At 35.0% G+C, this 13,961-nt stretch overlaps 1 protein-coding gene across 1 annotated transcript in view; it reads left to right on the top strand.

Moving 5' to 3' along the window:
• Positions 1 to 13,961, top strand: part of USH2A (usherin) — a 461,429-nt gene that overhangs the window by 256,550 nt on the left and 190,918 nt on the right. Inside the window, exon 35 of the mRNA XM_087718552.1 lies at positions 12,932 to 13,111. Coding sequence (XP_087574678.1) covers positions 12,932 to 13,111 — 180 coding nt within the window. The remainder of the gene's footprint in view (positions 1 to 12,931; positions 13,112 to 13,961) is intronic.

Raw genomic sequence — 13,961 nt, 5'->3', positions numbered from 1 at the left:
TTTTTTAAAACATATTTTCCTTGAGCTTTAGTTATAGCTAACTATTCAAAGCAACATTAAATGAATGAACAAAACTAAGCAATCATTATCATGTTACCTGGTGGAAAGAGCTGTTAATTTTGAGATAGTGATGCAATCTTGTTTCATGTAATTTCACAGTATGTTCATTCTTTGAACATGGCAAAGATTTTTGTAGCAGTGAAGAACAAGCATAACAGAATAATAGAACAGAATAACAGAATAACAGAGTTGGAAGGGACCTTGGAAGTCTTCTAGTGCAACCCCCTGCTTGAGGAGGAGACCCTATACCATTTCAGACAAATGGTTGCCCAGGTTTTTTTTTTTTAAAAAAAAGCCTCCAGTGGTGGAGCATTCACAACTTCTGAAGACAAGCTGTTCCATTGGTTGGCTGCTCTCACTGTTAGGAAATTTTTCTCTCAATAGTTGCTTCTCTCCTTGCTTAGTTTTCAACCATTGTTTCTTTCTTTGCCTTTTGGTGCTATGGAAAATAGTTTGACCAAGCAATAAGCAATAGTTAATGATAGTTCTACTGAAGAAAATGCTTGAAATGTACGAATATATATTCTTATGCATTCAACAAATTAGTCCATTATAGCTAAGATTTCAAAATACAATCTTTGTAAAATCCAAGTTACTTGAATAATCCAAGACTTTTTGAAAAAAAAATACAACTGTTCCATTTTTCTGTAGTGGGGGAGACAAATGTGCTTCTTTTCTGATCAATCAAGTGAAGCACAAGAGTTGCTAAGGCAAGAGACAATGTTGTGTCAGTTGGCTCAGCTTTTTGCTAGACTAAATCACTTATAATTTCAGATGGGAGTTGCCTATATGAATAACGGCCAATTAAAAAAATCCCTCCCTGCATCTTGAAGATATGGTATATTGAGAATGTTTGAAGCAAAATTTATGTGTCATTATGCTTTGTATGAAATACATATTACATGCATAATAACACTTTTTGTTTCAAGACATATTGCCAAATATTAATATCAACCATACTATTGATTTACTCTATGAATAATGGCACTTAATTTAATCTTATATAGTTTTTTCCTGAATGTTTATTCAAAATGATGTTACAAAATGATGCTCCCAGTAGTAGTAAGAAATTTGTACAAATATAATTAGCAGTAAGATGGATAATGTACATAAATCTTTTTTTAAACAGTTGTCTTTGAAAGTGATGTTCATACAAGCATCTGGAAATATCCAAGAAATTTGCCTGCAAAACTGAGCTGAAGAAATTACTTTTTTATTTCTAAGATTGTATAATTAAATGAGAGTGCTCCCTATTATTAGATTCATAAAAGATATTTTATGATATTAAAATAAGGCTGCATTTAAGGCTATTGTTTCTTGCTCTAAAAGTTTTTCAGAAAAAAGAGCTTATTATGGGGCATTGATATACATTTTTATGCTGTGGTAAATTTTTATTATTATTATTTAATCTAGACATAAAGTTTACTTAGACCACAAATAAGGTAGACAGTAGATCAATTTACAAACAGAAAGTTAACAGCTAAATTACTGATTCAGTGATGCTGACTCTTAAGTCACTAAACTCTACTGGATAATATTTGTTGTATTAATTTTATTCAAAAGTGTGTAATATATGAAATCATTTTCATGTTCAACTGATAAAGCCAGGATCATCTTGAATAACAAATGCAGACTTCCATTTTTTTGTACATCATTTTAACTGACTGTAGTGAATTTTATCAGCATATCTTAAATGACTTATTATATACTGTAGTTTAATTTGTTCAATATACTTAAAAAATGGTCTGTGAGTGAATGGACTAACTGATACCAATTCATTGTTGCTCAAAAAACAGTTTATTTTGTTATTATAAAATCAATTGCATCTCACTTTTTATATTCTGCAGTCACTGCCTACAATTGGAATCAATGAAAGTGCAAGTGACAACAATCAGTCTAGATATTTGATTATGGATTTAAGGACTTTTTCCTTTGTTTTTCTCAACTAATCTTTTTTTTCTGCAGTGTCCCTGGAGAAGTGAACATTTTTATTTACAATAATTCTGAACACCAGTCGACAACACAAAAGGGGGAGAGGATATAAAACCCATAGTTGATTATTCTGGGATCTTTTTATTATATGGAAACATATACTAACTAGTGCAAAAAAATTTCAGGTGAATAAAGATATTATATTATTGGGCTTGTTTAATATAAGTAATAATGGTTGTAATACAGTTTTTGTACTTTATATATAACTGAATCGTTGTTATTAAAAGTTGGTAAAGATCTTTTATGTGAAATATTTAAAATGTGATTAAGAAGGATTTACAGAGGCCAAATGGATCAGCTTCACTGCCTTCTATAGGCTTAGCTCCACCTTCGTTCTTGCAGAAACAGAATAAATCATTTTAATTTTCTTAATGAAATATTTTGCATGCTAGGAAATGTGTGCTTGCCCTCTGAGCAAGTTTGTAAGTCTTCTATAGTTTACTGAAGTCTTAAAGTTATGTGGATTATACTCTTTCAACATACAGATTAAACACAATCTGATGTGAATATATTGAAAAGAGAACGGTATGATTAAATTAATAGACTGGACTGTAAGTAATTCCATAAACTTTTTTGTGATAAATAGTGATCCAGAATATTAAGTAAGTTGTTCTTACTTAATCACTAGACATTTATCAGATCCATGTAGTTTTTGGAAATCATTTTAGTTCTCATTTGTGTCAAAGAACAACAGAGGCAAAATTTAATGCTATTAATGTGTTCTGTTTGTTCAATTAAAAGATACAATTTTACTTTATTTACTTCATGACTCTGAAAAACAATTAAATTCCTGCAGCTAGTCAAGTATTTGGCTAAGCAACTGGATAAAGAATCTGGATTTGGGAGACACTTTTTTTTGGTTCAAAAAGGAATGAAGAAGAAGCATTGACAATTTAGTTCATGCAGTAGGGTGCAAGCTAGAACATTTATAATGAACTAGCATCTTCTGTTAAGACCCCAGTAGTTAACCCACTTTAAGAATGCAATAGAAAGTTTTAGAACATAGAATGTTGAAGTTGTGATCTAATAATAATATATAAGTCATATTCTTATTCAAAATAGGCAAAAACATAGAAATGTAATTGAAAGACATGATACGAATCACTCAATCTAAGTCCCTGCAATGTATTAGAAAACTAATTTGAACCATCCATAGAAAATAATTTTTTAATGAAAATTTATGAAATTTTTATACTGCTTTTTCTCCGGTATCTCAAAATAGCTTTCATTTTATCCTTTATAACAACCCTGTAAAATATAGAAGGTTGATTGATTTTATTTATTGATTTCAATGTATAAGGCCATGCATATCAACATCACGATGCTGGATAGAAAACAGCAATTAAAAATATAAAATAGCAATAAACTAACCATAACCCCCTCCCTAGACAAAAATAAATATTAGCTAAAATAAAAACCCTTAGTACAATCATCCCACAAGCTTTGTCATATATTCTGACCTCCATGGCCAATAGCATAATGAAATGTTCAAAGGCATGTGAAAGGCTGCCAGGACTGGGACTAATCTAATCTCTATGTGGGTAATGCTCCAACAAGTAGACACTAGAAAGAAAAGTTTGTCTACCTAGCTTTTGCCAGATGATACTTTTTAACAAATGGGACCCAGACATGCCTCTCCTGCTGGATATGATGGGACAGGTTGACACAATTGCAGCCCATCCCTCAAATGGCCCCTTTGTTCTTAGTGTAAAGAAAATTGGGAGGTTAAAAATAGTAATTGAATGAGGTAAAAATAGTAATTAAAATCAGGGCTGTTGTAAAAGGGAAAGGGATTATGTCAGTACAATCAGTAGATATTTATTTATTTGTTTTATTTATTTACTGTATATTTATTTATTTAACTTTGTTTTATTTATTTACTGTTTGTTTGTTTGTTTGTTTATGGGAAATCACCCATAGTAAAAAGGAGTGGAGGATTAGAGGACAGGTATTCTATATTCTTTGGCTGAGAAGAGAAAGAATGATAAAGTGTGTAAAATGTTAAAGATACTGATCAGATGTGGGTTCATTAATTACAAAATAATATAACAAGAGAACTGACTGGAACTTCCATTTTCTAATGCTGAGTCTGGATTCTAGGAAACGAATAGCCATTACTCCCTGGAAAGCCCTCCCCAGCTCTGATTTCATTGGTTAATCACATTAGTTATTTTGACAGACACTTCAATCAATGCATTGCTGTTTTTTTTTCACATATTGCTAATTGGAAATATTTAAAGTCAGAATGCTTTTATAGTTTTAGTCTATTATGAGCTATTCTGAGAAAAGTTGTTTTTGAAAGATGTCATGCAAATCATACAAATAGAAGGACTATAATAGTAGGGTCATATCAACACAAATGGAAAGAAAGAGCAATCAGACTGGAGTCATCATTAAATGAGGGAGGCAGCCAATAAATTTTAGTAAATAAATAATTGTACAATAATGAATTAGGAAAATTAATGTTATTTATAAGTAATGTCCACTTTGAACAACCACAATGTTCCTAGATACTTCAGGAAAGTTCACAAAAACTCTCAGGTATGGCAAGAAGCATCACTCCACATGATTTGAGACATTATATGGGTATTCTGCATTATCAGCATGTTTTGGATTGGCAAAGTTACTTTGTCAAAAGATGACATCACTTCTATCTTAAGTGGATAACAGCGATTAATTTTGCTCTGAAATTAATGGAAGTTCCCTCATGCCCTGACAATGTCAAAGAAATCCTAAGCTCTGCTTAGCAACTACAACTACAGTACAATCATTCCTTGTCAACCACACTTTACATCCTTCATCCTAAAATGTTACCTTTACTTCATTCTCAGACTACTTACAATATCATTAGCTAGGCTGGTTTAAAACAAGTATTTCCCCCACTTATTTCAACACCATTAAAATATAGTGCTTGACACCAAGTTTCCCCAGGCTTCCAACAAGAAGAATATAGTATCATTTGCAAAAGATAACACCACTTTTTCTATGTTTGTCAGTTTCAATTACTTCCCTACTTTTTGCTAGGCTTAAGAGAAAGGTTGGTTAGCAGCTGGTCAACTTCAGTTCAACTGAACGTACACAATTTCTGTCAGATACCTTAAACTTGCAGCCATGGGACATGTGGTCCTGCAAGTCATTCTATAGATGTTGAACCTGAAAAAGAAAATATTACCGATCAATTCAATTATCTCACAGTTACTATTTCAGCAACTAGAATGAATTGCTGAAGATATAGTGAGTATGAGTATTTTTGTAAGAAATATCTTGCATGAGGAAAATATTCAAAACACCAGTAAATACTTGTCTCTATACAAATGTTCATACTGACTATACATACATTGTAATGTAGACTTCCAGCTTAAATCCTCCAACAAAATTTCCCTCAGCTATTTGATGAGTTTTCTAGAAACATAAGTTACATGGTGTATGTGTGTGCGTGCGTGCGTGCGCATGCACGCACGCATGCGCGCATGTATGTACCTCAAGCAATTTCAACCAAACTTGGTACACAAATGACTTACTCTCTGGAAACAAATACTGTGGGGGTAAGACACCCCTAAAACCCCTCGGGGTGTATGTTCTGTTAAAATACAAAATGTTGTACCTTCTACTGTACTGCCGTAAAATGGCTTCTACTGTGCAGTGCAGTTGCCATGGTTACTGCTTCACAGTACTTCACAGGGAGGCTCCCTCTAGTAAGGGGGGAAATCCAACATTAGAAATTATATTTGGTCTGGACATTTTACCCCTATAAATAAATACCCCGGCAACACTGGGTTATCAGCTAGTTTAAAATATTTCTGGTCTCCTTCCATGCTGTCTCATGACTTTAACAAAATGCAGATTCATGGTTTGCCAACCAGTCAGAAGGGTGCTTTTGTTTTCTTGTTTTTGTTTAACTGCTATCTTCTCTCATTAATAATTCTTTAAAACTAGAATCTTGAAATTTAATACATATATTACAGTCATGTGGACATGATTTATATTTCCCATCCCAGCTAACAAAGCTACATGTGTTCTTTATTTTTTTTAATGGTCTTTCCATATATTCTTCAGCAATATGGCATGTTGCTAAGATAAGTTGAGGCCAATGGGCAGAATGAGATTGCTGTAAATTCAGTTAATTGGATGGCTATTGCCATTTAAGAATTTTCTTTTATGAGCAGATGAAACCAGTTAGTGAACAGAAAAGAGAAAGGGATGGATTTGGTTTATTTTTATTTCATTTTCAATTACTGTCTTTGCCATGAATGACTTGATGCTATGTCATCTTTTATTCTTGTTAACAGCATTTGCAACAAGAAGAGGAAATTGAACTGCTAATGCCTAATAGGTGGCATTGCTTGTCTGCTTAGCACTCTACTGTACTACTTGACCTCTGTAATATTATGTATTCTGACTGGTCACCCATTTCACCTCTTTCCCATAAGTTAATAAGGCTGTAAAAAGGAAAGAATCTGAAATGGCTAGCCAGTCAAATTACAGAATATTGAAAAGGTCAGAATAGTAGAGCCTGCAGAGGGAAAAATTACAGGAATATATGAGGCATTTAAATTCTTGTGACAATGATTATAAGAAGAATGGAAAAGGATACCCATTTATGTTATTTCAGCCTTGCGAATCCCACAGGAAGATGGCCCCAGAACAGAAATAATTTAGACTACCAATCTGAATTTTATACATATGGTACATGGGTACTGAAGAAAAAAATAAAAATAACCAGATGTTTGGAGTTTTTTTCCTAAATCATTTTCTTATACTTCCATCTTTAGTCACTGATAGCATATAACAAGCCCCATAACAGCTTACTTTACAAGGGAAATTGGATATACTGCTGGATATTTTTACAGCCAACATGGTATATGGGTACAAAAACAAATTGGAAATCACCAAGAGGCATTTCAAGATAAGACATTGAATTCTCCAGTACATGGTCCAGATTATCAAAAGCAATCAGATAGGCATTTATGAACTGTGATTTTCCAAATGTTCCTCAGGAACGCTGAACTTTCAGTAACCCTAAAGCTAGATGAAGGGCAGCTCCCTTTCAATGTTTATGGCTAAAAAAGGAAAGCTTTAACTTGAAGGAAGTCTACTTTTGAACCCAGGATTCAAAAATAGAGTAGGTTGTAGAGATCAAGGCACCAGTAACATGTTATCTGTGCTTCCTCAACTAATTTAGGATTAGTAATTTCTTAAAATTCCAATTACATTCATTGTCTTTAAGAATCTACTTATACACCTGGAAATGAAAGTGCTCTTTTAATTTGATGAAATCATTCTACCCAGTATTTGATTATTATGCAATGTTAGATGATTTCTTATGAAAACAAAACTGTCTACGGTCCAAAGCAAGATTTTGATTCATGAGAAAGAACAAATTTACCTGTTAACCAGTGTTTATATTTAAAGCTATTAAAGCTATTTGGTCATTTGTGCTACCGGTATTTTTAATCTTTAAATAGAGCAGTTGTTCATGTGCCATCTTTCTGTGTAAAATATTTTAATCTCCTAATTTATTGCATTTAACCTCTATTGATCCTTTTTCACCCAAGTCCCATCTGCCAATTACTGTCAATGCAAGTTCATGTTTTTTCTAAAAAGGCAACTAAAATTGTGCTTTGAATTATATTTTTAAAAAAACTACAGATTAGTGTTATTTCTTTTAAAAAGAAACCCTGGTACAAGTATTTCATAGCTATCTATGACTTGTGTGCTTCCCTCCTTTACTCACACAGCAGGGGATATGATAGCCTGCAGACTTTTCAGGACTATAATATATCTCCTTTGTGAATCTCTTTGTGTAGAACAAGCCCCTAAATATACTTGAGTCAAGAGGTCATTTATTTTTCACCTCCCTCTTCTCAGCAGGAACTGTGAGTCTATGAGATAAAAGTATTTTTTTTTAAAGAAAGAAGGAAGGAATTGCTTGATACACAGGTTATAAGCCCTAGAAGGAATGGAAAATCTGCCTTCATCTTCTTGCTTGATTGCTCTCAGTGGCATTTACTTGTCAGCTACTTCCACAACCTGATCTTAGTGAGCACAATGGGAGGTTGGCCTAGGCTGTCAAAGAGGGTATCCAGCCCAAAGGGTATCTTGGACTTCATTTTGAAAGAATAACCTCAGTCAGATGGGCTGAATTTTTTCCGAAAGGTTTTCAGAAGGGTTGAAATGATTCTGTAATTAAGAAAAAGTGACAAAGATCAAAGAGAATCAACACTGTGCACCAACTTTTTCATGCTTAACATTTGTGACAGAGTAATTGACTCACCTTTTGGCACAGAGACCATGGACAGCTCTCCTTATTTTTTTTTTAAAGTCTCATCATGCTCCTATGCCTTTTTCTAATTTTGTCAGAATTTTTTTAGCTAAAGTAAGCCATTTCTTTCTTTTTAATGTTCAGAACCCCTTTGTAAAGATGGAGCTTGGCAGATATCAAGCACCATCCTACTTCATTCAAGAAATCACCATTGCGAACAAGTTGTAAGAATGAAAATCTTCTATTCTATAGAATTGAAGTGCTTGCTTGAATAAAATTAGCAACATAAATATTATTATGTCATCTCCCTATTAGTCAGGTACCTAAAGATGGCATTGGCTAACTGACTAGTTTGAAGTGTCTTTGTTGAATGGAGTCCATAAACTATTTATTATGTTGATTAAAACTCAGGACCAGGAAGGAAAGGATAAAACAAATTCTATATTGTCATGGTGTAAAGCATTAGGGAGGAAGGTAACAACACTTGAAATTTACCAGTATATCAAATTATTTCTCTTAGAGGCAAGAGCATGATCCTGATGCCAAAGTGTAGAATTTAGGATTGTGGGTCAGGTAGAAGAGGAGACGTATGAAAAAAAATGAAAAAATGAATGCATTGCTCACTTATAGGAAATGCTTATCAGTATCACACTTTCTTTCAGGCTGAACCAATGTGGCTGCATTTTCCAGCCCACTGAAAGTCAGGTTTATGCAGTGAAAAGTGGCAAAATGGCATACTGTGTCACTTCCAGCATGAGTAATTTGAGAACTTGAATTTTTAAAGGGGGAAAAAATTTCCCTAATACTTTAGTTGCCAGGACTGTAAACTGCTTGGATGAGAAACCTTTATTCTGCCTATAATTCTTGTTAGGAGATCTGCCACCATCTCCTTTGTTTAAATTTGACTTAGTGAGCAATTTGAACTTCTGCATCACCAAACTCATTATAAATATGCAAGTTCATTGGAGGGGGGGCAGCTGAATAAAACGGTTATGTAATTACATACTTCTCATAATTATTGAGTAATTATATACTTCTCATAATTGCCAAGTAATCATGCTGCTATAACTAGAACTTAATGTTACAACTAATTATATAATTACTGTGTATTAATGTTGTTATCGAGGCAACAGAACAAAGTGTTGCTTAGCTTAAAGCTTTTTTTTCCTCAGCAGCATTTTGAAATATAAAAACTAATATTTATTATGTAGTTGGAAATGGATTTTACAGATGGAACATGTAAAGGAAAATAAAACTTATTTTAAGGAAAGAAATGGATTAAACTGTTATGCCTATGATTACTTGCTAAGATATCAGCACTTGCATCTAAAGTAATAGTTTTAGATGTCTTAGCACATTTTCATATTTTGTTTCGCATCCATGTGTATGTATGTACATCATGAGGAGAGATATCCCAAAATGACATGGAAAATGCATTCACTACACTTCAACAAAAGTTGTGCATAAGCAGGGCTGGGCTTCAAAATTTTAGCAAAGGGCTCTCTGCCCAGTTGCTCGGTGGGCATGGCCATGGTAGGTATGGCCTAGTCGGCCTCCTGCACCACGGTGGGGGTGTGTGTTTTCTCAAGCCTCCAGGAAAGCAAAAGTGGCCTACCCAGGCTTCCGAGGGCCTTCTGGTAGATCCATTTTTCATCCTCCCTGAACCTCTGTGCACCCCCTGCACTTACCTGCATCCAAAACGGGCCATGTGGGGACTCTTGGGAGGGGAAGGGTGGGCAGGGCCAGCCAGGAGTGAGATTTGGGAGTTCTCCGAACTGCATAGAATCTTAGCTAGAGGTTCTCTTGAACCTCTCACAACCCACCAGCAGCCCATCCCTGGATAGGTACTTAATAGTAGATTAAGCAATGATTTGAGTTACTGTTTGTTCTAAGACTAATAATGGATAGTTAGAAAAATACAGAGATTTTATTAAGTTATTTTATTTATGTATAATATTTATTAACCATCCATCATACATTTATTGACCGTTCATCATACCACAGAATTTGTTTGGGAGGCTTAAAATAAAAAATAAATAAATACATACATACATTTATGAGATGTTGAGGAGCTAGGGATAAAATCCACCCTATGAAGCAGTCTTTAGCAAGAGACACTCCTGCCCTATCTCTAGAATATTGGTTCTACTGTTCAAAAAAAATTAAATAGCTGCACAAGTTTTGTAGATAGAAATAGAAAAATTATAAAATACAAAACAGGAAAAAAATACATTAAAACTATGAAAACAAGACTCCCAACCCCATCCCCACCTTAAACAGAAAAGCTTTTTGTCTTTTCGGTTGGTTTGTCTGTAAATCAACCAGAATTTGTTTTCTTCTTTTCTCAAGACTAAATACAGCCAGTTCTCTCAGTTTTTTTCAGGATCTGGATATTAATCCTTTGAACATCCTTTGGTAGCAGTCTCCCCCCCCCCAATTCTTTGATTTCCCTATTTTTAAATCCTCTTGCCCATTTACCTTCCCTTAAATGTCTCAGGGTATGAACCCTGAAAGCCACCAACAACAGAAACAGAGGGTTCAGAGTTTTTACCATGTCATGTATAAAACCTAGTTTGAATTCTTCAACACTTTAACATGGAATTTAAAAATGTTTTTTTTACATGTACATGAGAAATGGGGGAGATTCAAGAAAAGCAATGAAGGAGGTTTGAGAAAAGCAATGTACAACTATTTTAGTTCTTCTAAAAACTGGTTAAGCAAGGATAGTAATCAGGACAAGGATATCAATAGTTTAACTTGGTGGGGTGAAAAGAAAAATTGGGGAAGTGACAGAAAGTTCTTCAGCTGAACAGACATGGGGGATGTGAGCTCTAAAGAGCCTCACATGAATCCTGTCTGACAAACCTACTTCAGGTGTCCTTTTTTGGATCAGAACCTTCCTGTAGGGGGGTAAAGAAGGGAGCATTCAGATTTAAAGTGAAAACTACAAATTGGCGGCATGTAAGAAAGTATAATTAAATAAAGATAATGATGAGGGAATTGTAACCAGGTCTACATCTCAGCCAAAATTAGGCTGGGGGGTGGGGAGATTAACAGCACAATGACTATATATGTATACTTTTTTGTTCTAGTTTTTTTTTTTTAAAAAAAGGAGGAGAATACATGTTAAAATTAAATATGTATATTGAAAAGAGAATACCATCAACATAAAATGGAGCTTGCTCAGAAGCTGAAATAAACCAATTAAAGAAGATGAAGAGTGGGAAGTAGAGGAGAGATCTAAGGGAAGAAGAGAGGGATAGGAAAGAGGGCAAGGAGGAGGGAAGAGGAGGAGAGAAATGAGAAGTGGAAAGGGGAGAGAGGAGAAGAAGAGACGAAGGGAAAGTAGAGAAGGGAAGGATGACAGAGGGAAGAAGGGAGGTAGGGAGGAGAAAGGGAGAAGAAAGTGATGGATAAGGTACAAATAAGGTACCCTCTGGAACGACCTCCCCGTGGAGATTCGAACCCTCACCACCCTCCAGGCCTTCCGCAAAGCCCTTAAAACCTGGCTGTTCCGACAGGCCTGGCACTAAAGAGCTTTTGCCCCCCTCCCCGAATGGTATGGCTGTTGTGTGCTTTTAAATTGTGTATTGTTATGTTCGTCTTTTTTATCCCCTGTCTGTACCCCCTTCCCTGACTTGAATTGTGAGCTGCCCTGAGTCCCCTTCGGGGAAAAGGGCGGCATATAAATGTAATAAATCCAATCCAATCCAATCCAAATATGGTGTATGGAGAGCAGAAGAGCCAATAATTGTTTTTTTTGTTTCGGGGGGAATTGATGGTAAGATGAATTTATGTAAACATTTAATAATACAATATGATGTTGGCTCTGTAATAGTACATGTGATTATATGTTATGGAAATGAAAAAATAAAAAAACTTTTTGGAAAAAAAGAAAAGAAAAATTGGGACAACCCATTTCCTGACTTATTTTGATTTAATAGTGAAGTAGGTATTTGAATGCCTTAACAATTCTGGAAGACATTCCCTTTAATTTAGTCAGTAATAGAAGAACATAAATAATTAGACTCTGATCCATCTCATATTTATTTCTTGCAGTTTCTAAGCCAATGTATTATTCCTGATCAAGGTCTCAAGCTAATGTTACTTGTGCCTGAGTATTTGTTCAAAAAAGAAGAAAAAGAAAAGGGTTACACTGCTGATCTATCTCCATCCTCCAGCACCTTTTATTTCCAAAATACCAAATGGGCTTAAAAATTAAAGAAAAGTGGGTGGCTTCCATTAACTGCTTGGGGGGACAGGATCCAAAAGTAAATAGCATAAGCAGAAAGAGAAAGGGATACTTCAGTAGGAAGTGGGAGGGGGGGTGAAGGAGACTAACTGGTGATCCCTCTCTCCAATGGCAGCTATTTTGGGAATGCATCCACATACCACAGTCTCAAAATTACAGATGCACAGTTGGGGAACTCTGGTCTCATTCCACCTTAAGCTTGTCAACAGTAATCATATTTAATTTTGGTGAGTAAAGCACCAAACAATAATCATGCAATTTTTCATCTAACAATTTGCTGTCTTTACTGGAATAAACCTATTATCTTCAGAAATGTTCAAGTTGTAACAGTTGAAGATCTCACGGTTTCCTTCTTTCTCTTTCAGCTAATGGCAATTACAGTATTTTAAATTGCACACAAATTTTACATACCGGCAAAGAAGCCAATGTCTGGGTGTCCATTGGAGGACTAATTCCATTTTCAAACTACACAGTGGAAGTGAATGCTTCTAATAGCCAAGGCTATGTGATCAGTGATCCTGTAGAAATTGCCCTAACTGCTGGTGGTGAGTACAATAAAACAGTCTTATTGTATATGCCCTTCCTTAATGACCCTTTATGATTGCTATTCAAAAGTACATACAGTAGAGCTATGCTATCACTTGCCTCTAGAGCACGCTAAACAGCCTGAGGTAGAGCAAAGGGAAACAGAGCTATACACAACTGTTGATGCTTATAATAAATTTTCACAGGTAACTCTAGGAGATTAAAGGTAAAGATAAAGATTCCTCTTGCACATATATGCTAGTCATTCCCGGGGGTGGTGCTTCTCTCCGTTTCAAAGCTGAAGAGCCAGCACTGTCAGAAGACATCTCCGTGGTCATGTGGCCAGCCTGACTAAATGCCGAAAGCGCACAGAACGCTGTTGCCTTCCCACCAAACGTGGTTCCTATTTTTCTACTTGCATTTTTACATGCTTTAAAACTGCTAGGTTAGCAGAAGATGGGACAAGTAATGGGAGCTCACTCCGTTATGCGATGCTAGGGATTCGAACCACTGAACTGCTGACTTTTCTGATCGACAAGCTCAGCATCTCAGCCACTGAGCCACCCTATTCTAGGAGATTAGCATAGATGAATATGTCATGGAAACCTGCTTCTTATTTCCAATATAATGCGCTATATTGCAAATAAGACATTATATTACATCCATGACTATTTTAGTCATGGATGCTATTTTATTGTACAGTAAATCAGAACATATAGCAAAGAGAATCAACTTCAAATGTGATTCCATATATGACTTTATTGAATCCACGTTCATTCTTTTATCCTTAAATATACTATATTAGAGCTGCTATCCTTGAGACAGTAGTACTATTTTAATATATAGGATTGTGATAGATGTATGTGAAAT

Source organism: Thamnophis sirtalis, unplaced genomic scaffold (assembly GCF_051295495.1).
Source record: "Thamnophis sirtalis isolate CommonGarterSnake01/CBP01778 unplaced genomic scaffold, rThaSir2_p1.2 scaffold_6, whole genome shotgun sequence".
NCBI classification, from domain to species: Eukaryota; Metazoa; Chordata; class Lepidosauria; order Squamata; family Natricidae; genus Thamnophis; species Thamnophis sirtalis.
This window is presented reverse-complemented; position numbering and strand designations above follow the sequence as displayed.